This window comes from Eulemur rufifrons, chromosome 7 (assembly GCF_041146395.1).
Source record: "Eulemur rufifrons isolate Redbay chromosome 7, OSU_ERuf_1, whole genome shotgun sequence".
Lineage (NCBI taxonomy): Eukaryota > Metazoa > Chordata > Mammalia > Primates > Lemuridae > Eulemur > Eulemur rufifrons.
Genome location: NC_090989.1, coordinates 2,360,778 through 2,388,003, shown reverse-complemented (window position 1 = coordinate 2,388,003; position 27,226 = coordinate 2,360,778). Strand labels below are relative to the sequence as shown.

General features: G+C 45.2%; 1 protein-coding gene across 2 annotated transcripts in view; it reads left to right on the top strand.

Annotated features, from left to right (window-relative positions):
- Positions 1 to 27,226, top strand: part of TRAPPC10 (trafficking protein particle complex subunit 10) — an 80,838-nt gene that overhangs the window by 22,910 nt on the left and 30,702 nt on the right. For both annotated transcript variants that reach the window (XM_069474912.1, XM_069474913.1), the window contains 4 exons: positions 9,545 to 9,741; positions 14,521 to 14,716; positions 19,317 to 19,428; positions 21,893 to 22,140. In XM_069474912.1, the coding sequence (XP_069331013.1) occupies positions 9,545 to 9,741; positions 14,521 to 14,716; positions 19,317 to 19,428; positions 21,893 to 22,140 (753 nt within the window). The remainder of the gene's footprint in view (positions 1 to 9,544; positions 9,742 to 14,520; positions 14,717 to 19,316; positions 19,429 to 21,892; positions 22,141 to 27,226) is intronic.

The window sequence follows — 27,226 nt, the reverse complement described above, 5'->3', positions numbered from 1 at the left end:
ACCCCTCCGCCTGGCACGCACCAAGACTCTACCTCCCGCAGCAAAGCCGGTGGTTACAAGCCGCCTTGTGTGTACGGACAGCGCAGGCCTGCTGAGGGCCTTTTATCGCAGGCTGCTGGGGACCCTCCCAAATCCGAGTTCTCAGAGTAGCCAGGGGCCAGCCCTGTAAGCAGCTAAGAAGGATGGCCATCCTAGGCCTGCCATGTGAACTCTGTGACCTCTCCTTGGTGATGTTAGTTCGGTCACTTGGTCAAGGAATTGTGTGGCTGCTCCATGGTGTGGTCACTTTTTCCCCTTGTGATTATAAGCCATCTCTGGGGAGGCACTCTAATAGCATGTGAGTATCCTGCTCCTTATCCAGGTTTCCTGCCTAGATTCAGCATCCAGGAGTGACTCTTTCCTGAAGCGGTCTTTGCCCAGGGTCGCTAAGCCCACTCCGGCCACTCTTGTCAGCTGGTCCTCTGTGTGCAGGAGGGGTCCATGGATCTCTGTGTCCTCAGTGGGTGTAGTCAGTTACCCTTACTCTGATGCTCAAGTTGTCCCAGATTTGGCTGACGAGACTCACTTCAAGCTGGGTTCCATGTCCTTTTGAGCACTTTCTAGTAACTTTGTGGCATAACAAGGTATTTCAGGTTCCTGTAGCTGGGTACTCTTGTCCTGGAATAGCCATTTCTTCACAGAGCCCTAGTTGCTTTGGCAGTAGGTGTGCTCATGGCTTCCAGAGTGCTACTGCTTCTCTGCCCCTGGAGTCGACAGAGCTAAGAAAGGGTATGTCTTAGAAATCTTGGGTTGTTACGGCTGCCTGCAGTTTTAGTTTAACCCCACAGGGTTTCTTGCCTTGCCCTCTTCCATGTTTATATATGCTCTCAACAGTATCGACACATTTCCTTATTTGCTCAGTCCTGCAATGTGCATAGGATAGTTTCAGCATTGTCACACACACCACAACTAAAAACAAACCTACTAAGAAGAGCCCCAGTTTGCTTGCAGTTAATGCTTTTCCTAGACTGGCAGCTCGTGTTCATAGTGTGTGTTAGCTTCGTCCTTTCAGTGTTTTCTTAGTTACTCTTGCAGGTTTGACTTTGGTATTTTTATTGGGATCATATTAAGTTTAAAAATTAACATGCGGAACTAACATCTTGATGATAAGACATCCTAAACAAGAACGAGGAATGTCTTTCCTTTTGTGCAAGTCTGCTTTTGTGTTTTATACTTTTTTCATTATAGATTTTTAAAAATTCCTGTTAAATTTATTTCCAAGTATTTTTTATTGTTGTTGTTGTCAATGGAGCTTTTTCTGCCATTGTTTCTTCTGGTTGGTTTTTTTTTGGGTATTTTCATGTAACTTTGCTGAATTCTTTTATTGTTTGATTTAGTTTCCATTGATTCTCTAGGCCCCCAGAGCCTAGGGTTTTCCAGATGCCGTGTCCTGTCAGTTTGCAGATAGTTTTACTTCTTACACCTCAAATTATTTTCTCTGATCTAAGACATGGTTAAATAGCAGGGAAATAGTCCCCTTTGCCTTGTTCCTGACCTTACTGGGGACACCTGTAGTGTTTCCCCATTAAGTAGGCTTCTGGCTGCAAGATTGAGGCAGATATATGATCATGTGAAGGAAGTATCCAGCCATTCTTATTTTCCCAAGCATTTTTGTTGTATTATTATTATTATATGAGTTGGATTTTGTCAAAGGCATGTTCAGACTCAATGGAGATACTCAAATGATTTTTCCCCCTTGTATCTACTAGTGTATTAAATCATATTAATGGGTTTCCTAATGTTGAACTATGCTTGCATTTCTGGTATACATCCCACTTGCTCATAGTATTATTTTCTTAATGTGGTATTGGAGTCTGTTCATTTAAATTTTTTTAGGATTTTTTTGTGTCTATGTTCACAAGTGATTGGTCTACAACTTTTGTGCAGTCTTTAATGAGGTTTAGGTATTGATGTTATACTGGATTCGTTAAAAGAATTTGGAAGCTTTTACTTATTTTCTATTTCTGAAATAATTTATGTAGCACTGGAGCTATCTGGTCTCTAAGGTTTGATGGAATTATGTGAACTATCTGAGCCAGGTACTTTCTTATGGGATAGTCCCTTGATAACTTTCTGTATCCCATCCATGAAAATTGGTCTGTTTCAGACATTTGTCAATTTTGGTAAGCTGTATTTTTCTTAGAAATTACATATTTCATTAAGTTTTAAAATTTCTTTTCTTTCTTTTTTTTTTTTTTTTTTCTTTTTTTGAGGTAAGAGTCTCACTTTGTTGCCAGGGCTATGAGGTGTCAGCCTAGCTCACGGCAGCCTCAAACTCCTGGGCTCACGAATCCTACCGCTTCTGCCTCACAAGTTGCTGGGACTACAGGTGCGTGCCACCACACCTGGCTAATTTTTTTCTGTTTTTAGTTGACCAGCTAATTTTTTCTATTTTTAGTAGAGACTGGGTCTCGCTCTTGCTCAGGCTGGTCTGGAACTCCTGACCTCAAGCAGTCCTCCTGCCTCGGCCTCCCAGAGTGCTGGGGTTACAGGCGTGGGCCACCGCACCTGGCCTTAAAATTTATTTTAATTGAAGTATATGAGGTGGTCTTTTTTTACTTTTAAAACATGCTCTGTGTCAGTAGTTATTTCCACATCATTATTTCTTATTTTGTATGTCTGTGTTTTTTCTTTTTCTTCCTTGATTAAGTTAGCTAGTTTGATTTTTTTCCCAAAGAACCAGGATTTTTATTAATCTGATTTACTGTTAGTCTGTTTTCTGCTCATTAATTTCTGTGCTTTCATTTTTATTATTTCCTTCTTTTCGTTTTTTATGGTTTACTTTGTTCTTTTTATAGTTTTTTTTGAGTTTGGAGTGCATTTATTTTTCTTCGGTAATTTTTATTGATACAGGCCTTTAAAGTTATGAATTTTTCTCTGGTTGCTGCTTTAAATATTCTCCAGTGTTTTATCATTATTTTCCAGAAAAATCTTCATTTTCTGTTTATATTTCCCTTTTCATCCAATGTTATTTAACAAAGTTTCTTTAGTTTCCAGAAAGAAAGAAATTTTTAAAAAAATTCGTTAAAAAATTCTAGTTTTATTGCATTGTGATCAGAAAGTGTTTATAGTATTTCTGCTTTATAAAACATGTTTTCTCTGTGACCTAATAAATGATTAATTTTTGTGGGTATTCCATATGTGTTTGAGATGTATTTTCTTTATTTCCAGATTGTAATGTTAAATATTTATCCACAGATCTATCTTACTGATTGTGTTGATTAGGTCACTTAGATTTTAATTTTGTCCTTTTGGCCTATCTCTAACTGATAGTTATGTGGTAAAGTCTATTATTGGTGCATTTTTTTATTTCTTTTGCATCTTCTGTAGTTCCTGTTTTGTGTAGGTGGTTGATGTGCTATTTGGTATGTGGATATTTATAACTATTGTAGTTTTTGTGGAGTGAAATATGTCATTTAAGAATGGTGTCTAGGTAATGTATCTTGCTCAGGAAAGCCTTGTCTATCTGAAGATAACTGATTGTCTCCTCTATTTTCTTTTAATAATTTTATAATTTGCATCTTATATTTGTATCTGTTTAGCTTTAAGATATTTTTATGTAGGTAGGAGCTGTGGAGGTTGAGGGTCTAATTTTGCCATCTAAATGGGAAGCATTTAGAGAGGCCTGGCACTGTTTCCTAATAGTCTGTCTTTTCTCTACTTAGTGGAAATATCACCTTTATTTTAAACCAACATCCTGATATGCACAATATTCTGAACATTTCAGTTCTACTGATGACTGCCTATTCTGTGCCAGAGTCAGACTTGTAATTATTACATTTTTATGATATGTATTGATATCTGCTCTTTTAAAATAAGCCTCTTGGTTAGTATACATTTTCTCTTCCATATGTCAAGTGTGCAGATTGTTTTCTGTTCTAACATGTTCCGTCCCTATGCTCCTTTCTGCGTGACGTGACTTTCCTGTGAGAGGCTGGGTCTGAGTTTTCTACGATTGCATCTGGGTGGGCCTCTGCCTGTGGTAGAAGCGACACTGTGATATTTGAGACTAAGTCATAAAAGGTAATTCATCTTTTGCCGAGAAGGATTCTCTGGGGTTGCTTGTTGTAAGAACCCAGCCACCATGCTGGGAGGAAGCCAAGCGTCTCCTTGGGAAGGCCACGGCGAGGTGTTCAGCCCCCATCTCAGGGAGACCATCTACCTCCCAGCCTTAAGGCGCTGCAGCTGATGCCAGGTGGCACAGAGACTGCCGTCCCCACCAAATCCCCTCAAGGTTGTAGATCTGTGACCCGAGAAATGGTTTGTTGCCCAGCAGTAGGTGCCTGGCTGGAGACATTTTGATTGGGATTGCCTTGAGTAAGTTTTCGATTCCACTCCCAATCAGTTTGGGAAGAATTTAAATCAATTATTTTCTCAGATTCAGGAGCATGGTGTGTTTTTCTATTCTTTTTGCCATTTTTATGTCCTTCAGTAATGTGTTATAATATTTTTAATGGAAGTCTTGTGTTTTTATTGTTAGGTTTAGTTTTTGTGGCCATTTTGAGTGAGTGTTTTTTCCTTAAAATTACATTCTAATGGGGGACATTTTTTTTTTTAGAGTCTTGATTATCATCTATAAAAAAAGGTTTCTGGAGTAAGTTGATAACATTTAGGATTTTAGATTTAAAAGTAAAACTCTTTGTTGTGTTATCTCACTAGCTGCTTTAGAGTGTATAGTCTACATCTGTAACTTGTCACATTCTTGCTTCAACTAGTGTTATCTGGCTGCAAGCACAGCCTGAGAACTTGGCAACAGCGCGCCTCCCTCTTCTCCCTCCCGGCCGTTGGGGCTGCTGTTGTCCTACACATTATTACTAGTTTTGCTTTAGTCGATTATGTTTTAAAGATATTAAAAATGAGACAACATGTCTTTTGTATTTACCCATTTAGTTACCATTTCCATTGCTCTCCATTCCTTTGTGTAGATGCAGATTTTCATTTTTTATTTTTATTTTTTTAATAGGGGGGTGTGTCTCACTGTGTTGCTCAGGCTGGTATTGAACTCATGGGCTCAAGCTATCCTCCGGCCTCAGCCTCTGAAAGTGCTGGGATTATAGGTGTGAGCCACCGTGCCTGGCCGAGATTTTCATTTGGTATTAATTTCCTCTGACTAAAGGATTTCTTTAACCTTTCTTGTAGTGCAGGTCTTTTGGTTGTAAGTTCTTTCAGCTTTTGAATATATGAGAAAGTCTTTATTTTACCTTCATTTTTGAAAAATATTTTCACTGCATAGGGAATTCTAGCTTGACAGTTGTTTTTTCTTTTAAAACTTTAAAGATGTTACTCCACTGTCTTTTGGTTTATATTGTTTCCCACGAAAAATCTTTCATTTTTGTCTTTGTTATTTTGTACATAAATAATCTTTTTTCTTTTGGCATTTTAAGATTTTTTTCTTTATCACTGTTTTTTTTTTTTTTTTTTTTTTTTTTTTAATGACTCTGTCTTACTCTGTAGCCCAGGCTGGAATGTGGTGGCATGATCACAGCTCACTGCAGCCTCGGACTCCTGGGCTTCAAGTGATCCTCCTGCCTCAGCCTTCTGAGTAGCTGGGACTACAGGTGTGTGCCACCACTCCTGGCTAATTTTAAATTTTTTTGTGGAGGCATGATCTCACTGTTGTCCAGGCTGGCCTTGAAGTCTGGGCCTGAAGTGATCCTCCCACCTTGGCCTCCCAAAGTGCTGGGATTATAGGTGTGAGCCACTGTGCCTGGCCTATCACTGGTTTTTAAGAGTTTGGTTATGATATGCTTTGGTATAGATTTCTTCATACTTCTTGTGCTTGGGGTTTTTTGGGCTTTTTGGGTTTATAATTTTGATCTAATTTCTAAAAATTTTTGGTCATTCTGGTATTTTTCTGTTCCTCCTCCTTTGGGGACTCCAAATATGTATTTGTATACATGCATGCGCGCACACACACACACACACACACACACACGCGTGAGTGCCACTTGAAGTCCCACAGCTCACTGATGTTTTTTCAGTCTTTTTTTCCTCTTTGTTTCATTTGGATAATTTCTGTTGCTATGTCTTCATCGTGACTAATCCTTTTTCTCCTGTAGTGTCTAATCAGCTCCAATCTACCCAGTATTTTTTCATTTTAGACATTGTGATTTTTATCTCTAGAAGTTCTTTTTCTTCTTTAAATATCTTCCATGTGCTTAATTTTAATCCTCCATCTTCAACATGAAATGTGAAGTAGTAGTGACAGTAGTTACTATAACTATTTTAATTCCTTGGTCTACTAATTCTATTCTCTGTGTCATTACAGGGTCTATTTCTATTGATATATTTTTCTACTTATTACTGATTGTATATTCTTTCTTCTTTGCCTGCCTGGCAATTTTCATTGGATACCAGACGTTGTGAATTTTATTTTGTTCGATGCTGGGTATTTTTTATTCCTCTAAATTTTCTTGAGCTTTGTTCAGTTAAGTTACTTAATAAGTTTGATCCTTTTGGGAATAGCTTTTATGACTTGATGGGTCTAGGGCAGCGCTCAATCCGAGACTAATTATCCTTACCACGAGGGAAGATCATCCTGAGTTCTGTGGTCTTTCAGTCTGGCCTGTGGGGCAGGCCCTGTTCCCGGCCCTGTGTGAGCACCAAGCACTCTGATCCTTCTGATGGTTCTGTCCCCACGTGTGCTTTCAGATCTGTTCCCTGTGGAACACTCGAGGGCCCTCTGGTGGTCTCCAGGGTTCCCCATGTCACTTCTCTTCAGCACGCTGTCCTGTGAAGTGTAGTTGCCTCAATCTCTGGACTCTTGGCTCTGTGTCCTCTACTCCGGGAGTCGGCCGGGCTTCACCGCTGATCTCTCCCTGCGCTGAGACCTGGAATCCTTCACGATGCTCAGCTGGGCACTGGGACACTCCCTGGCTTGTTTCCCATCTCCTGGGGAATCACTGTCCTTGGTTGCCTGATGTCCAGTGTCTTGAAAACCGTTGATTCATGCTTTTCTGTTGTTTTGCGGTTTTTTTTGTGTGTGTTGTTTCAGTTGGTACAAATTGGTCCTTGTCACTTTGTCCTGATTGGAAGCAGTGGTCCTGTTTATTGAGTGGTGTTAGTATGCACTCGCTGATTCCTGGTTTTCAACGGAGTGCAATCTGTTACTATCATAGTGTTAATAACTAATATTGATGCTCAGGTCATTCCAGATTTGGCCTCTGTGACCCGAGATGTGCTTATTCTTTGAGCACTCTCAGACACAAGACGTTCCAGGGTCACTTGTCCTCCCCTTGCCTCAGCCCTGGGACCAGCCATTTGGGAGACCTGGTTCCTGTCAGTGGAAAATTGTATTTAGAAACCAAGATCTAAAGCTGGGTTTGCTCCTTGCCAGTGAGCTCACAGTGGGCATAGCTAGACAGTGTACCCACACACATTACATGCACACATTTACATCTGTGTGTATTTCCGTATGTAGCTGCCTGTGCATGAACATACACACAGATACACGCACAATCCAGTTCCAGTCCGCACTACGAGGTTAGTTCTAGTTTCTTCCCTTTCCATGTTTGTAACTCTCTTCTCTGACGGGGAGGAGCCAGGCACTCATTCCCTGTCTGTTTGCTGATTGGGATAATCCTCCTCCAGTGACTGTTCTGTCACTGCCACCCTGCTTCCAACAGGAGATGTCCCATTGCTGCACTTGGCTGACAACTCTGTGCGGAGCGTTCCCCTCACGGCACAGACTTCCTCATCACCTCACCTCATGGGGGAGGGTCTTAGAGGGTCCCCTCTCTGTCCTGCTTGGCCTCTGACACCCTGTGCCAGCTCCAAAATCCTTTATTCTCCCACTTGGGATCCCATATCTGGTGCTCTTCCTTCTTCTGCCACCACCTGGACACCCTCCTTACCTTGCCAGGCTCTTACCCGGGAGCCTGCCTCCCACATAGATGCCCTCCTCGTCCCATGTGGGCCTTGATGCCCTTCCTGGGCTGCTGTCCCCTTTGTGGGCACCTTTTCCTCCGGGTCGGCTGTCCGGTCCTCCCCACTCACGGGGTTTTTCCTGTATTAGCTTCGTTTTCATTCGAGACCATTAGCATTAGCTTCACTCGTGCTGCCTGGTCTCCTTAAGAGTTGTGGAGTAGTCATTGTCATCATGTTGTATCATTGGCTTGTGGTGGTGAGCGATGACTGGACAGTGTCAACTGCCCTCAAACTTGTGTGGACCGTCTGTGTTCCCCCTGCAAACTGGCTGAGCAGAGCCACATGGGTGCATGGGTGTCCCCTCTGGGGGTGTGGCAGCCCCTTCCTGGTGTGGAGAGCCTGCGGCCAGGACTCTTCTCCTGGTGTGGGGGCAGGCAGGGGGGTTCTGGGTAGTGGGTGCCTGGCAGCCTTGTGATGGCCAGGGAGGTGTTCACCAGCTTCTGGGTAGCTCACCCTGTGACCGCGTGGGCCAGGTGCAGCAGGTGCCACGTAGCTGTTCTTGGCTTCCAAAGCTGCTGGAGTCGAGGCTGTGGGCCTGCTGGCCTTTCAGTTTCCACTTGCAGGCACGGTGCACTTGGGGCTCTTGGAGTTGCAGCAGGACACCAGCATTGCGAAGTCTACTCTCGAAGCCCTAAAATCTGCCTAATATGCAAAATCCGCACCATATAATTAGGTTACTGTTGGATATTTATTTGCAGAAAATTGGTTTTTGCAAGATGGTTCTTCTCTCACTTTTTAAGTAAAAGTTCTTTTCAGATTGTATTTGTAATTTAAATCAGGATATAACAGTTTCAAAAATCAGGATATAAATGAAAATTACTGCCTTTTGGAACTTTCTGTTTAGTGAATTAAACCAAAATTAAGATGTAACTCGTGTGGATCTCTCAGATTAGCATATGTCTGCCTGAGCGTTATTCAAGAGTGACTAAAAAATCCAAAGAAATAAGGGCCAGATAGTAAGGAGGAACTATTGGAAGAGGGGAAAGTATATATTTAAACAGTAGCTCCTAATTATTGTGTCCGAAATTTTCTCAGTGCCTAACTAAGTGATTTGGTTTTAGATTTTCTGAATCTAAATGGAATTAGAATCTGAGTGGATTTACGGAGCATAAAGGCATTATAAATAAAGTTACAAATACCAAGGGAAATGTCTGTTTTCCCGGTTCTTGTTGGAAGAGGACTGAGCTGCCCTCGTTTGCGTCCATTTGGGAGGGGTGCTTTCTCTGGCAGGCGTGGGTTTGGGACTCTAAGTGAGAAACGGGATGGATTTAGAGGACCAGTAAGCTCCCTGTGAATCAGATCGTCACCAGAGAAGGGTCACAGCTGAAGCTGCCTTGCCTCTCGTGTGGCCTTCGTGGGTTCATGGTTGGAGCAGAGAGCTGAGTACATGGCGTGGTGTGGCGTCTGCACGGAGCAACGCAGGCTTGGTTGGCCGCTGGGGTTTTCACACAGCCCATGCCCCGAAGCTGTCCTGGTGCCTTAAAGCACTGTGGCCATTGAACTGTGTTGTTAGACACATTTTGCCACATAAACCAAAGGGCATTGCTTAACTTGCTTACAGTGACTTATTTATTTTTAGGATACTGAAGTGTATAAAGCTACGGTAAAAGATGACCTCACCAAGTGGCAGAATGTTCTGAAAGCTCATAGCTCTGTGGACTGGTTAATAGTAGTAGTTGAAAATGATGCCAAGAAAAAAAACAAAACCAACATCCTTCCCCGAACTTCTATTGTGGACAAAATAAGAAATGATTTTTGTAATAAACAGAGTGACAGGTAAGTGTATCTTTGATTTTGCCTCATTTGGTTGGTACCTGGGTGATACAGATTTCTGGCTTCCTGGGTGGTGATGAATGTTCACCCAGCAATCTCCAGCGAGTGGCCGTGGGGTGCTGATGAGAGCTTGCTCCCTGTCTTCATGGAGTTCCCGTTCTGGCAGGCCAAGGACTGCAGGCGGGAATCCCCCGGGGTGCTGCCTGGAAGGGGGCTCCTGGGTCCTGGAACCTTCCAGGGGAAGACCACATGGCAGATCCTTTCTGAAGAGTGACAAAGAGAGGTCTTGCAGTCCTTGTGTAGAACAGGGTGCCTTAAACTTTTTTTTTTTAACTATAGAACCCTGTGGGTTTTTTTTTTTTTTTTTTTCCCCTTAACACCTATTAAAATTCCTAAGAACAGAAGTTATAAAATGCCGACCTAATCCCTTCAGAAACTTTAAAGGGAGTCCCGAAAGTTTGGTGGTTAGTTTATTAAGGTAATTGCATGGGCTGTCTTTCCCTTGTGTCCTGCTCTCTTCTGGGCGTAGTTCACCTTGTTTTTCTTCAGTTATGCCGTTCCTAGTTCCTAACAGCGCCAGGCGGCATATTAACTCCTGTGTAACCGATGGTCCCTGTCGCACAGTTCAGCGCTTGAGCACCCAGGTCCTGGGGATGCAGTGGGAGCCTGGACCCTGCTCTGGTCCAGCATGGTCACCATGGTGGCAAGGGCCAGACGGGAAGGTTCCAGAGTGCTGCAGGAGCCTGCAGCTGGGCAGCTGGAACACAGTGGGCAGCTAGGAAATGAGTGGTGTGTGGGGTAGGGAGGGTGCAGAGGGCAGCCCTGCGTGTGCAGAGGGCAGTCCTGGTGAGTCGACGCTTCTTCAGGGGAAGGAGCCATAGCTGGATGCCTTTTTCATGTTCCACACAGTACTGGGCACGTAGTGATGGTCAAACTAGCTTCATTATAGTTTGACTTAAATAATCAGATTGTTGAGCTTATGGCATATCTTAGAGAAATCTCATGCAATCTGTACTTGTGGAAACTTCTTAAGGTGTGTTGTTCATAAATTAGTTAACCAAAAGGAACTAACTTAACATTTTAACAAGATACTATACATGATTGAGCATCCTCTTCCTCAGTATTGTGCAAATACCAGCATTTTTTTGTTCTGAAAAGAGTAGACTGCGGTGAAGTTTGGAAGGAAAAGAGCTCCGTTACACGGTCTGAGGGGAAAGGGGCCGACATTAACTGGTGGAACCTGGAGGCAGGGATAAAATCAAAACCAAGTGGCCCCTGAGGTTTTCGTTAATATAACAAAAGAAATTATATTTGTTTGGGATTGTATTAATTAAATAAATTGGTACTAATGAGGTATATTAGTCTCAGCTTGTGAAGTGTTCAAATTGTGTAATCATTTTTGCAGAGTACCAATTGATGACTTTTAAGTCTGTGTTTGTAATCCTTATCTAATTTCTAAAAATATGTTTCTGCTGAGCCCATTTAAAACTAACATGGTTTTTAATAACTTATTTATACATAAGATTTAACTGAATACAATTTTTAACATTTCATCTTTAGTAGGTTTAAATATGCCTTCTATTTCAATTATCATTAATTTGCAAAACTACCTTTTAATAAATCTATATTCTTTTAATGTAAAAAGCTTGGTCAGATTTTCATAAATTTGAATTTAGTAGAGTCTGTATTGACAATTGTTTTATTACACAGTACAAATTCTGGCCTTTGAAAATATTGTAATGCTTGGCCCTGAAGAGTCTTACTATTTTTTTTTAACTTTACACTTGTGTTTAATTCAGATTATATGTATTGCATGTTCATTGTAGAATTATTAGAAAAAGGTAATGAGCAAAAAACCCAAAATGGATATTAACTCTTAATATTTTGGTATTATCTTTCCAGACTTTTTTCTCATTATGCATACACACACATACATGTGTGTTTGTGTATTTTAAAGTGATATCATACTGTGCATGTTTTATATTTGCTTTTTTCACTTAATATACTGTAAAAATTTTTTACAAGCAATAAACGTATTAATGTTTCTATGCCCTCATTGTTGGTGAGCGTATAATATTCCACAGTATCAATGTACCATAGTTATTTATACAGTCCTCTGCTGGGCTTGTAGGTTATTGCTTACTCATCATTATAAACAATAATATTATGAACATCTTTCTAGCTCAAATGTTGTAAATATCTTTAATTATTTCAGGATAAATTCCTTAAAAGAAAATTGCTTGGTAAAAGGTTTTGTGCATTCTTCAGGCTTTTGGTAAACAAGGCCAAGGGTGAGGGTTGACTTGTTAGTAGTTGTGCCAGTAGCAGTCCCAGTGGTGTTCCCGGCTTCCAGGCTGGAGCTCCTTGTCCCATGTGGGCCTCTGTGAGCAGCTGCTCAGGGTGGCCGTGCCGTCTGCACCTCGGAACACGGTGCCACTCTGCAGATCGGGCACCACCCCACCCCCTGTTCTTGACCTCATTAGTTGCTCTGGGCTCTCCCTTTCTGAGTGAACCATCGAGGCTTGATGTGATTTCTGAAGCACTGTTCTTTTTAATTTAAAAAAGGAGATGATGATGGTCTAAAAGCAGTGCAAGTTGAAGGGCATAACAAGGGTAGAGAATAGAGTGACTATATTGGGTCTGACTGATGACACCAGGAATCTTGTTTGGTGGTTGGTGTTTGTGTCAGTTCCCATTTCCGTCCTCCTGCCTGTGTGTGGGAGAACTCACGTCTGGTCAGGAACCAACGTCGGTAATTACGGTCCTTGAGAATGCCCAGGGACAAACCACCAAAGGGATAGCTTCTAGCAGCTTATACAGCTGATAAACCCACTTCAGTCCCGGGCGACCTTAGGAGTGAGCTGGCTCTGGTCCCTTTGTCTTTCAGGGAAGAAAGTGTCCAGTGGGGGGGGGGGGGGTTTGACTGGAATTAAAACCACCTACCAATTTTTGTTTTTTTCTTGGTTCCGATTGTTCACATGGTAGGACATGTAGAATGTGTTCCGCTTCACCTTTTTGTCCACTGATTTGAAATTCTGTGGATTTAGTTGTCCCTCCAAAGGACATGCTGGGCACAGAGAAAATGAAACTTAGAGTCAGTTTATTTTGCTACTTTTTGGGAATCCAGGTAAAATATTTGCTAAGGACAATGTTGAAGCTCATAGCGTTAGTATTTTAAAGTTATTTCTGAGTTCAGATTTATTCCTCTTCTTTCTTTTTTTTTTTTTTTTTTTGTTGAGACAGAGTCTCACTTTGTTGCCCAGGCTAGAGTGAGTGCCGTGGCATCAGCTTAGCTCACAGCAACCTCAAACTCCTGGGCTCAAGCGATCCTACTGCCTCAGCCTCCCGAGTAGCTGGGACTACAGGCATGCGCCACTATGCCCGGCTAATTTTTTCTATATAGATTTTTAGGTGTCCATATAATGTCTTTCTATTTTTAGTAGAGACGGGGTCTCGCTCAGGCTGGTCTCGAACTCCTGACCTTGAGCAATCCACCCGCCTCGGCCTCCCAGAGTGCTAGGATTACAGGCGTGAGCCACCGCGCCCGGCCTTATTCCTCTTCTTTCTAAAGTACAGTTACCAAGGCTAAAGACAGTTACTATTTCCAACCTATTGGATGAGTACATTGTCTTTTCCAAATCCATTGGAAACTTTCTTGTAATTTTGTGTCTTTGATATTTTTACACCCTGGGTACAGTGTCTTTGTAGCTAAATTGTGTCAGAGCTGTATGTTGTGTGCTGAGCCTTTATCTATTAATCACTTATTTACCCTGCCCTTGAAGCTCTCCCAGGCTGGTGGGAGGGGCAGACCTAGGAGAGGGAAAGAGCTTTACCACAAGGCCCTTGGCTGGCAGCAATGTGATCACAGCGGGGCTGGGGGCCGGGAGGGCAGAGCAGCCGGGGTGGTGGTGGGGATGTAGCGTCTGGGTGAACAGGAGTGTGCTTGGTGAAGAGGGGAGAGCAGGAGAAGTTAGTGGGCTTGGACTGGGAATGGGGGGAATTAAAGCCGGACAACTAGGTTGGATCCTTGTTGTCATGGTCCTCGTGTGCTGTACTGGAAAATCTGAATTTCCCCTGTTGATCACATGGACCCCAAAGGGATTTTGAAGGGGACAGGGCCAGTGAGGGCTGGGGAACTGAGTGGGGATGATCACCTCATTTCACAGTGAACTTGGGGGCGGGTCTGAGGCCCAAGCTGCTCATAAATCCCCCTGCCCCAGGCTGTCTACGGCCAACTGTCCTTGGGGCTTCTGCAGCGTCTCCTGCTCATGTGGCAACAGACCGGTTTGTGATGAAGCCTCCTCCGAGCCTGGTGCCTCACTACCTGCCTCATGCTTTTCACTATATATATATATTTTTTGGGGGGTTGGGGGTAGACAGGGTCTCGCTCTGTTACCCAGGCTGGAGTGCAGTGGCATGATCCTAGCTCACTGCAGCCTCCACCTCCCGCGCTCCAGCAATCTTCCTGCCTCAGTCTCCTGAGTAGCTGGGACTACAGGCATGCTCCACCACGCCGGGCTAATCTTTTTATTTTTTTGTGGAGACAGGGTCCCGTTATATTGTTGTTGGTCTTGAACTCCTGGCCTCAACTCCTGGCTCCCCAAAGTGCTGGGATTACAGGCCTGAGCCACCACACCCGGCTGTTTTCCCCTGTTATTTAAAGAAGGAAGGAAAGAGGAGGGAGGAGGAAGGAACTGAGTTGGCGCCCAGGCAAAGGGGAGCGGTGAGCAGTGGCGCTGTGCGTGGAGGGTCTTTCCAGATAGTCCGTTCATGTCTTTGCAGGTGTGTTGTGCTCTCCGACCCCTTGAAGGACTCTTCTCGAACTCAGGAATCCTGGAATGCCTTCCTGACCAAACTCAGGACATTGCTTCTTATGTCTTTTACCAAAAACCTAGGCAAGTTTGAGGATGACATGAGGACCTTGAGGGAGAAGAGGACTGAGCCAGGCTGGAGCTTTTGTGAATATTTCATGGTTCAGGTACTTGACTAATTATAGAACTAGACAGTTTCCTCCTTCCTTCTCTCCCTTCTTCCTTTCCTGCCCCCTCTTTCTTTTCCTTCCTTCCCTTCCTCCCTCCCTGCCTGCCTTCCTTCGTTCCTCACAACTCTCGTGGTAATTCTCATTGGCATGGTTTTTAAAAACAAGAGACTACGATGTAGTAGTCAGAGTAGACGTTTCTGTTTCTTGGCTCATAGAGCTGAAGAACAGAGAGGGTCTCTGGGGACAGCCCGCCAGCTCCCTGCTGCTCCAGAGCCCCAGCCGGGCCTGACATAGCCTTGTCCTCAGAAGAGCCTTGGTTTTGTTTGCATCTCAGGTGCCTTCTGGGGTATCGACCTTGGAATGAATTATGCAGAGACACCCCAGTAGTGAGTGATGATGCTGATGACAGGTGTTTGTTCCCTCCCTGCTGGGTGCTGTGATGGAATGATGACTCCTGGGAACATTCCTGCCATAGTTTTGTTTTATAACCTTGGGTTCCAGTTATTAAGCTGGTTTCTTTACTATAATTTACAAAAATGTTTAGGCTTTTAAAATTGGTTTATGATCAGCTCTTTTTCCCTCTGAAGATGAAGAGTCTTAAGTGAACAGAGGGATGTGGGAGGGTAAAAGGCCTTCCTAACAATGCAGAGTGTTGCTTGTAGGGTTCCTTGTCCTCGTTCACTATCTTTTTTGATGGAAGAAGCATAATTTTCGTATTTAGATATCAATTATATATTAATTACTGAAGAGATGATGCACTTTGAATAAATAAAAGATCCATCTGATTAGAATTTGGTTTTTATTTCTTATTCTGAGGCTTATGTCTTGGAGGTATTTGGAAGATTGGTACATGTAAGGGGGTTCGAATATGTTAATAATCCCCTGTGGTCGATGGTCGCAGACTTTTCTGGCTGCACTGTCCCTTCACCCTTCAAACTTACTGAGCTTAGTCCCTGGGAGTTACAAACAAGGGCAGGAACAGGCTCACTGGGGCCAGTGGTGTTGGGTTGGAATTGGAGGTGCTAGTATGAACCAACCCATAGGGGGATGGACGAATGGGTGGATGGATAGGTAGATTCAGAAATACAGACGTGTGTATGTGTGAGGGTCAGTACGCATGCGTCTGTTTCCTCGCTCTGTCCACTGGCAGGGCAGAGAACAACACCCTAGCAGCAAGAAGCACACCTGGTGCAAAGGTCGTGGTCTCTAAACTCCATTCCCCAATACAAGGAACCAGGGCTCCTTGTAGAAGTGGTTGGTTATGGGGCTGGGGCGGGAATAAACAAGATGGACCTGGAATATCTTGTAGAACCAGAAAGTAAGGAAGTGCACAAAAACAGACGGGGCCCATTGAAAGAACACAGGCACCACCCAAAGGAGCCTCCAGTGGCCAAAGCTGGACTGATTTGAATGGCAGGATAAATAATGACAGAGTTGGGTTTTAACCCATGGAATAAAATTAATACTCATGAATCTGTATTGATATAAATGAATAGTTAAGTAAATGTAGGAGAAGTTTCAGTTTTTCCCTACAGAAGAATTCCACTTAATAAATGTAGAAGGAAAGAAAAATAGAAAACCACTTTTAGGCAAACACCATAGCAAGAACTACTGGAGACAGGACCACTGATGGAGGCTAAGGGGTGAGCCAAGGCCTGGGAAGAGGGCGGTGTGCGTAGTCTCAGTCTCCCCTGAGATGTCTGTCACCTGCAGAGGGAGCAGTAGTGACTTCACAGTGGGGAAGCCAGGTCCTTAGCTGCCTGCATCAGATGGTCAAGGCCAGCCGCACTGCGAGAAGTCACATCCACATCGCGGTCTCCTTGATACAGGTGCCCTGAGGACACAGCACCTTTTCTCCGTAAAAAATGAAGACTCTCATGGCAATCATGGAAACATATCAAATGGACCCGGAGGGAGGGACATAAGACAAAATAGGAGGGGAGCAAAAACTCAGTGGGACGGGGGTGGGAGGAGATGGGCAGTCCCTGGGGGGAGGGGGTGTCCTGGGAAAGGACATTAGTGGAAAAACTGCTAAAATTCAAATAAGGATTGTTTAGTTAATACCAGTATTAATTTTCTGGTTTTGATAATTGTACTGTGGTTATCTGTTAATGTTATGGGAAGCTAAGTAAGGGCCATATGGAAACTTGATACTTTTTTTTTTTTTTTTTTTTTTTGAGACAGAGTCTCATGCTGTTGCCCGGGCTAGAGTGCCGTGGCATTAGCCTAGCTCACAGCAACCTCAAACTCCTCCTGCCTCAGCTTCCCAAGTAGCTGGGACTATAGGCATATGCCACCACGCCCAGCTTATTTTTCTATTTTTGGTAGAGACGGCATCTCACTCTTGCTCAGGCTGGTCTCGAATTTTGCCTGACCTCAAGTGATCCTCCTGCCTTGGCCTCCCAGAGTGCTAGGATTACAGGCATGAGCCACTGCGCCTGGCCAATACTTTTTTTTCTTTTTTTGTATTTCTGTAAGTGTAAAGTTAGCTCAGAATTAAAAATGAGTAAAGAAGGAAATCCTGACCCATGCTGTTAATACGGCGTGCATGGACCTTGAGGACATTGTGCGGAGTGAAATAGGCCAGTCATGGAAGGATGAACACTGTGTGATTCCACTCACGTGGAGTCCCTGGAGTGGTCAGATTCATAGAGAAAGAAGGCAGGACGGTGGAGGCCGGGGCCTGGAGGAGGGGAGGGGAGTTAGTGTTCCCTGGGGACAGAGTTGCAGTTTGGAAGGATGAGAAAGTTTTGGAGATTGGTTGCACAATGAGGTGAACATACTTAATGCTACCAAACTCTAACCTTAAAATGGTTAGGATAATCAATTTTATGTACATTTTATCACAATTAAAAAGAAAAAAATAAGTTCATTGGAGTGCTCAGTCTTGAAAATACCCATAAAGAAAAGACCGTTCAACGTAATTTAGCGATTTCTCTTGTAAAACACTGCCCACCAATATTTTCAGGGGAACCAAGACACAAAAGAGCTTGAAGCCGTCCCGGGGCTGTGGCGGGAACAGCGCAGGTGTTTCTCCCCTGCTGCTCTGGGTCTCAGTCGACGAGAGGATGGTAGCGGACACGAACTGTCTACTTACCTGCGTGCCAGGGCTCTCCTGCACGTTTTATAGAAATTGATCCTCACGGAAACCTCACGGGAGGGGAGCTTTCCTATGCGGAGAGGCACAGGTTATCCAGTTAACACAGTGACGGCCCGACGTGCCGGCCTCTGGGTCTGAGCCCGGCCACGGGTCTGGTCTGTGCTCTCGATTCTCACCGGTGGGCGGGACACAGGCCTTTATGGGGTCACAGGATAGTGTCCACAGATGCACGAGGTGGGCTGGATTCCAAATACCTGGATATGTCAGGGTGTAGATTCACACATTTGTGTATGGTCTCCTGGTTTTTACTTTCTCATGGGCAATAACAGAAATAAGAAAAAGAAAAAAATCACCTGTGACCATCTCCTTACATTTTTTTTGTTCAGCAAATATCACCGAGCACCAGCATGTGCCAGGCACTCTTCTAGGTGCTGGGATGGTATCAGTAAGCGGTTTTCACGAGCTTGTATTACAGAGGAGGGGACACAAGTAAGCAAGTTACACAGATGGTCGGATGGAAGTACCAAGAAGCAGAGATGTGGGGGGCTGACGTTGGGGGGCATCCTAAGTAAGCGTTCAGGGCCGGCCTCACCGAGCCAGTGGCATAGCAGATACTGAAGGCGGTTGAAGAGCAGGCATGTGGATATTTGGAGGAAGAGTAAAGAAGCGTCCAGGCTGCGAGAAGAAGCAGTACAAGGGCCCGAGGCAGCTGTGTGCCTGGTGGGTGTGGGCAGGAGGCACGAGGCCTTGGTGGTGGAGCCGAGTGAGTGGGGTCAGAGAGGGGATGCTGGGAAGGGGTGGGGAAGCAGACCTTGCAGGGCCTGGGGACCCCTGAAAGGACTTTGGGTCCCCCCCTGACTGTGATTGACATGGGGAAGACTGTGGGTAGAGTGAATCGTGGGAAAGGCTTGGAGTTCAGGTGAGACATGCAAGCTTGCAGTGACTGCTAGGTATCCGGGTGAGGATGCTGAGCACGCAGCGGGAACCAGGAGTCTGGTCTGTGCTGCGGTTACACATTTGGCGGTTGTAATCGTAGACGGTATATAAAGCCGTGTGTTGGGTAAGGTCACCAAAAGGGAATAGTAAGTGTAGAAAGAAAAGTCCAGGGGTGATCCCTGTAGCCTCCAGTGGAGAACCTGGGGGACAAGAGGAACCAGCAGGCAGAGGAGAAGGAGCCTCAGCGTGGAGGGGGAAGGGGAGATGCAGGCGGCTGGGTGTCCCAGCAAGGAATATCCCAAGGATGGGAGGGTGACCACTTGTGTCCAGTGCTACTGAGGGGTCAAGGCGGGTGTTCAGAAATCATCGTGGTCGTTTGCACCTTGTGGGTGCATGAATGTTAATGTGTTACGGTCATGAAATCGACTTTTGCTTAGCATAGCATAAACGTTATTCATAGTGCTGCTTGCTCTTCTCTGTTGCAATCTTTAATGTCTATACATTGTTTCAGGATGTTGATTTCTGTTGTTGCTTTTTCTCAAACTTACTCTGGGTGCGCAGGAGGAGCTTGCCTTTGTCTTTGAGATGCTGCAGCAGTTCGAGGATGCGCTGGTGCAGTATGACGAGCTGGACGCCCTCTTCTCACAGTACGTCGTCAACTTCGGGGCCGGGGGTGAGTAGTGCTGTTCAGCATCAGGGTCTTTGCTCAGCATAGTTTCCCCACTTTCAAGTAGTCTTGAGGCTGCCATTTATTTACCGAATGATGCATCATCTTGTGTAGTTTTTGTATAAATTATATCAGATGTATTCTCATGATTCTTCTAGGAAATGAAATGGGAATTAAGAATTAGTCACTTTTACTTTTTAGAAGAGTCTTAAGTAATAAAAGCATTAAAAAAGCTGTTTTCGGGTCCAAAGTGTCCTGCCTGCAACTTAGCAGCCTGCCAGTGTTGCTTCCATACCTCCTGGTTAGGATGAGAGGAGAAGGCTCTCTCACTGCTGTTCACAGGTCGTCTCTGTAAGACCCGGGGGCTCCTTGCTGTTTTAGATAACATCCTTGTAGTGGGTGTTCATCTTTCTTGTAAGCTTTTAAATGGTATCTTTAGTTCTTCTTTTAATATTACAAAATTAACACAACAAAACCATATACAAAGAAAAACATTGATAATCGTTTCCTCACTGTTTTTTATTAATACGTGTTTCGATGGAAATGATATTATTTAGACGTTTCTCTATAACTCCTTTTTCTTATTAATGGTCCATTGTGGGCATCTCTCCAAGGTAACAGATCCAGTTCTAAGATGTTTTTGTCAACAGCTGCACAGTGTTTCAGTGCAGATTCCTGAGAGTTTATTCAGCCATCCCTGCTGTTGGACATTTGGGTTGTTTTCTGCTTCTTGCCACCACAAGCAATGCTTGGATAGACACGTTTGCTGGGCATTCTTTGGGAGAACCCTTGTCACTGTGCAGGAGAAAGGAGTGATTTCAGGGAACCGTAGTGTCAGCTAGAGAGCCGTATATAGGGAGATGAGGTCCTGGGACAGTCAGCGCCAACTGTGGGCACTGTCCTGACTCTGCAAATAATCATGAATGTCACTGGTGGATACTCACCCCAAGCCAATTTTTATGAAGTTCAGGTTTGGATATTTTGCTCTGCTAACATGCAAATGCAAACACATAACCAAAGCAGTTAACTGAAAAAAAAATCTGAAGAGGTAAAAGTATATTTCTTATATTTATTTTTTATATTTTACTTATCCATATTATACATATATGTCTTTTAAATATCTCATATAAGGCCGGGCATGGTGGTGCGTGCCTGTAGTCCCAGCTACTTGGGAGGCTGAGATGGGAGGATCACTTGAGTCCAGGAGCTTGAGGCTGCAGTGAGCTATGATTGTGCCACTGTACTCCACCCTAGGTGACAGAGCAAGACTGTGTCTCTAGAAAAAAAAAAAATTGAGAAAAAAACCTTATATATTTCCTATATTTCACATAATTTCTCCCCCCCCCCCCCAGTTTTAAAATAAATCTGGAGCAATTTAAAAGCCAAAAGTAAGCCTGGACCAAGTTTTGTGTCTGACTTGTCATTATTATGAAAAGATTATTTTTGTTATTTTATTCAACAGATACTTATTGCAGGCCCACCGTGGGTCAGGCACTGTTCTAAATACAGCGAGGAATAAAACAAATTCCCTTCCTGGAGCTTGCGTGAAGGGGAGACAGGCATGGAAAGCATCCGTGTAACCTCATGTCCGATGGTAGCAATCGCAGCCGACAGAGAGGGACGTGGGTGAGGGTTAGAGTGAGGGAGGTGCCGTGGGACTCTAGACAGGATGGCTGGGTGGCCTCCCTGAGGAGGTGCCCTTGGCACAGAGGCCTGGTGACACGTGGGAGTGCCCTGGAGAATCCTGGGCAGGGCCTGGCAGATGGTGCTGCTGGTGCAGGGACTCGGAGGGGACCCCCTCCCCCCTCGGAGGGGATGGCAGCGGCTGGCACTGCAGACACTTAGTGTGCTCATGCTGAGTCATTTCCTGATACGAATGCCGAATGAACTGGTTACGACACCTTTTTCCATAAAAATTTAGTGACTTGTTATTGTAGGTTCTTATGTTTATTTCAAGATCATAGGGGAGCCCTGTTGAGATTTTTGACAGGCAGGGGTTTCCCCTGCTGCTGCTCAGTCCTCCCTGTGCCTGTTCTCCCCTGTAGGAGCTTGACGCAGGTAGGGATAAGTACGGAAAAATGCAGAGTCTGAGGAAAACAGAAGTACCGGGGTGGTCAGGGGAACAGCTGCACTCCAGCCCGCGGGCAAGACAAGGCAGCCCAGGCACACTCCAGCCCCAGACGAGCCTGAGGTCTCTGACGGCTTGCCGACCGCTTCAGCTCCCGCTCCTGGCTTGCTGGGTGTGGGGAGCCGGTGTGCCTTGCTGCCTGGGTCCTGCTACCCTGTGCTCAGCCACCAGGTGCTGGGAGCTGAATGGGTGAATGTCACTAGACTAAAGGGGGCGGGGCAGTGGTCAGGGTAACCGGTTGTTGAGCTGCCTCCTGTCCACAAGGCCGCACAGTCCTGAGCAAGAATCTCAGTAAGGTGAAGTACCCGTAGTCAGCGCCTTTCATAATGTGTGTTTGTTTAGATGGTGCCAACTGGCTGACTTTTTTCTGCCAGCCGGTGAAGAGCTGGAACGGATTGATCCTCCGAAAGCCCATAGATATGGAGAAGCGGGAATTGATACAGAGGCAAGAAGCCACCCTGTTAGATCTGCGCAGTTACCTGTTCTCTCGCCAGTGCACCTTGCTCCTCTTCCTGCAGAGGCCGTGGGAGGTGGCTCAGCGCGCCCTAGAGCTGCTGCACAACTGTGTGCAGGAACTGAAGCTCTTGGAAGTGAGTCGGTTCTTTTCCCAATTTACCCATTTCTTGATTGTTCAAACAGAAAACTCCGAACCTTGAAATCTCAGGCATTGAACTGTTTGTGCTTAGGAAAGAGTTTTCTTTCTCTGAATGTCTTTAATTTTTAGTATATTACATGCATAATTACTTTTTACATTGATTAATTGCTCAAAAATATAATTTCTGCTCTCAACATGGTGAAGTTCATGTTGGTCCAAAGCAAGTCTCGTAGCACAGTTTCTCAGTATAATTTTTAAGGTACTTTGGCTTATATTGTGTGAGCTGATCCTCACTGATAAAAATGACTCATCTGATGGACACACAGATGAGTTTTGTACACAGACATTTATTTTATTTCAAGACTATCTTTTCAGATAAATGGTCTTGCGCATGGACATGCAGGTGGCCATGTGAGTGGCACACGGCTAGCCGTGTCCTGTCGATCAGTAGCATGAAGCCTAATGGAAGATATGTTATAAATAAGCGTGTGTACATGTGCTGTGGTGTGTAAAAGACACCAGTTAGCAAAATATTTGCCTTTAAAGATTAATTCACCCAAGGATGACTGAACTCCTATTGCCCATAGAATCATGAACATTTCCGTGAGGGAAAGGAGCGTTAAAGACCAGTCTGTCTGATTCTTGTTTCAGTGATCTCTTTACCCAGAACAGTTCACATATGCACTTACAAAATGTCACGTATAACTTCAGAGGATTCGTGTCCACCCCGCGCTCCGTTCCCAGTGAGAGCTCCTAAGTGAGTGGTCTGATTCCATTTTATAAACCAGGAACTGAATCTGGAAGTGGTTGTTGACCTACCCAAACTCATGTAACTAGCCGTAGGGGCCAGACCTTCCAAGTCCCAGGGGAGTTCCCAAGGTCTCTTCCAGTCTAAGTTTAGTATAGTAGCCAAACTGTTGGGAGGGCTAGTATTTCATAATGTGGTAACTTATTTTACAGTACCCGAGCATACTAAATAACAGACTCAACACTTAGTTTAAATAATCTTAAAATATTTAGACCTTTTTTTTTTTTAGCTAAGTGGAATTATTTAAGTTCCAAAGGAGAAATTCTTATCTCAGAGCTAATCTCATTAGTGCCTAGCCTGAGTCATAGACTTAAGAATTGAAGAGTTTTTATCAAATTATTTTTCTTGCCTTAGATATCTGATCACGCAAATGAGGAAAATAACATTTTGTATTCCAAAATGATACTCTTTTAGCTACCTGTAACTACAACGATTGAGAGATCTGCTTTGGTTGTTCGCACCTGGCATCTCCTTACCTGTGCTGCACCTGTTAGATTCCTGGCAGCCTTGAGTCTCCAGGACCTGCACAGGAAGGGTGGTAGGAATGGCCTGGAGGAGGAGGAGAGTTGGGGGGTTGGGGCTGCTGAGGAAGGATCACAGGAACCGACGGCTCCCTGGACAGGGCCAGAGAGCTGTCAGGCATCATTCAGGAAATACTTGCTCCCCTGGTAGGCATGGCGGAAAACATGGCGGGAGGAGAGGGCACCCAAATGAAGACGACACGGGCCCCACCTCCCAGCCAGCAGCCTGTCGTCCCGTGCACTGAGCCAGCCGCCCACAAGGGTCATCTGGACAGTGCCTCGGCAGTGGCAGAAGCGTCCAGGCACAGGGGTACCATAAACAGGAAAAGGCTACTCTGCGGGGCTCCTCAGGTCAGCTCAGTGAACATTTACGGGGTGCTGGGGAAGGTTTCTAGAGGAGGTCTTGTGTGAGCTCAGTTTAGAAAGATTCATTCATTCAGCAGATACTCATTGAGCATCTGTTTTGTACCAAGCATGGTGGGCACTGTATTTCCAGTAGAGAGCAGAACAGACTGCATCCCTGCCCTTATGTAGCTTGTATTTTAGGGCATGGGTAGGGTGAGTAAGAACTCACCAGGTAGATGTGGCTGGCGATGGCCAGTGGGAGAGTACGTTTCCGGCAGAGAAAGTGGTTTTATTGAGGAGCTTAGTCTCGCTATACCATCAGGGTGAGGCTTGGGGACAAGGTACAGGAGTATCGGGAGGGAGGATCTGGAGGCCTTTGCCTTTTGTTCTGCAGCCGGTAGAAGCCGTGGCCCGATGGAGCAGGCGTGCCACGAAAGGTGTTGGAACCTGGCAGGGCTGAGGGCAGAGAGAGGTGAAGAGTTAGGTGGAGGCCAGGAAAAGAGTTTAGAAATGTCTGCTGTAGTCTAAGGGAAAGGGGATGAAGTTCTGAACGAGGGCGGTTGGGGTAGACTTTAAATAGATGGATTCAAGAAAAATTTATTCAGTGAATACATGATGACGAGTCCACTGGATATCCATATGTAAAACATCTTCATATCACACCCCAAACTATTAATTAATTCCAGGTACAGTTTTGATCTAAATATGAAAGGTAAAACAAGCAATCTAAAAGATAACATGGAGATGTCTTCACGACCTTTAGGGTCGGCAAGCGTTTCTTAAGCAGTACGTGAAAGGCGCCACCCATAAGGGAGAGTGATAGCCGGGCTCTGTCAGAATCAGCGGGCGTTCTTCACCAGGCGCTATTTAGCGAGTGAGAAGGTAAGCCGCAGGGCCGGTGACACTTGCAGTGTACGTAGTCGAGAGAGGACTCTTAGCCAGGATATGTGAAGAACTCAACTCAGAAAGACTGACAAATCAATAGAAGAATAGGCGAAAGAGGATATCCAGGTGGGCAATGAGCATATGAAAAGGTGCTGAATCTCATTAATCACAGTGACACACAAACCAAGCCCTCAGTGAAATCACCAGCACGCACGCACCAGAGGCGAGCGGAAAGGCTTTCCAGGAGTACTAGCAGAGGGCGGAGAAACTGGGCTCGTTTAGTGATGGCAGCGTTAATCGGTGCAGCCACTTTGGAAAGTTGCTTAGTGACACCAGATGGAATGGGACACGTGTATGCTGTGACCCAGCAGGTCCTCCCCAGCATATACAGAAACGTGCACACACGTGCACCCAAAGGCAAGTACAGAAATGCTTGTGGCGCCATGAGTCGTCATAGCTGGAAACTGAGAAGAACCCAAATGTCCATCATGTCCAAGGGATGACGTTGTTCTGCTGTGTTCACGCAGTGGCATAGCACGTAGCAGTGAGCACGAGCAAATTGCAGTGGGTGAATCTCACCAACACGTAGATGGTTGAGCTAAAGAAGTCAGACACAGTATGTACGTTTTGATTCCTCATATATAAAGTTCAAAATTAAGCAAAACCAGTCTTTTGTGAGCCTGCCTGGTAATTCATTTGTGGAAGGCCAGTGGCTGGCGTGGGGCTCCCGGGCTGCTGCCACTGCGACTGTCCATGCACAGTGGACGTGCCGGGGGTCACTTAGGACTCTCGTACTTTCCAGTAGGGGGGTTATATTTAAAGGTAGGTTTATCAGAAGAAAGAATAAGAAGAATTGCCTTTAATTTTATGCTTGAAAAATGGTAAAATGGTTCTTGCTGTTGCTAATAATACAGGAATCAGGAGAGGAGGAGGAGCTGTAAGAAAATTAAAGAATATATATTAAGAAATTAGTTTAAAGAGTCTGTTACTCACAAAAGGTGATATCTAAATGGCCAAGAAGTGTATGGCAGTGTCAGTGGGGAAATGGGAATTGTCAAGAGAGGGTAAGACCACTGCCCGGTTGCCAAGTGAAACGACAGAGCTCTGCTGGTCGGTCACGGGCTCTCGGAGCAGAGCAGACGCAGTCTCTGCAGACTGGGGTGGCGTGGCATTTGCGGGTGGACACCGCCTGCAGAGGTGTGGCTCCTGGCGAGACAGTGCTGGTCGGGTGGCCCGCCTGCACGTTGGCGGAGGCGTGACGTTCCGCGTCAGCTGCCTTTCAGGAGAGAGGGGCTGATGCTCCTTTGGATGGTTTACGACCGTGGCTGCAGGACAGTCACACTTTCCCAGAGTTTGTGGGATTTTTTTTTAATTCTCAAGCTCCACCATAATGGATAAAATAAGATTTTATTATAAAAAAGACAGACGGTTCCAAGTGATGATGAAAATGTGTGACTTCATGCGACCACTTTGAAACTCTTTGGTAGTGTCTCCTAAAGCGTAAACACACCTGCCCTGTGACCCAGCAGTTCCACCTGTAGGTATGTGCCCAAGAAAGGTGAGTCCAACCAAAGGATGACTGTGAGACAGTCCGACTTCGGCCAATTTCCCAGCTTTGTTTCCCTGAGAACAGAGCAAGGGGGTGCAGCCATGTCACTAGGCACCGTGGCTTATGGTAAAATCACCCTTGGGTAGTGGATTGCACGTGCGCATACCTGGTGGTGAGGCCCTGCTCTGGGCCCCTCAGGGTGGCAGCTCTTGGGACTGTCCTGGCTGTGGCCCAGCAGCTGTCAGAGGAGGGAGTGGGCTCCTTTGGGGCCAGAGCCCACTATACCAGAGTGGCCCTGTACTGCACAGTGCCACCTCTCCCCCTTCACCTGAGCTCTCGCGTCCCAGCCGCAGGGAGTCCTGTGGAAGAGGAGCTCCGAGGCTGCCTGTGTCCTCCCGTGGAGGCTGCCGCACAAGGGGCTGGGGAGGGCTTCTGAGTTCTGGAAGGGCTCCCCACTTGCAGTTGGGGTGGCAAATGGCTGTATCCACAGTAGCCAAATGCTGGGAACAACCCTGACACGTGGCAGGGGAATGGGCTATGAGCTGTGGCCGATTCCGAGAAGGCCGTGCCACACGGCAGTGAGAGAGAACCAGCTGCTGACTCGGCAAGGCTGAATCTGAAAAGCACTAGATTGAACGAAAGACGCCATATGTATAAAAGAGGACGCGTGCTGTGGGATTCCGTTTCTGTGAAGTTCCGAAATCCGGCAGAAGTGATTGGTGGTTACGGAAGTGAGAAGGGGGTTCCCGTTTGGGGTGGCTCTTGACTGGGAAGAGGGGCACAGAGAACCTTCTAGGATGATGGAGAGATTTTATTTCTTGATTGGGTGGTAGTTACGGATGAAAAAATTTATTGACCTCTAAATTCAGAATTTGTGCCCCTTATGTACCTCGCTGTGTGTGTTTTGTTACTTATTTTTTTAAGGTAATGAAAAAACTACCACTGCCATTATATTTTAAATAAATTTGTTTCA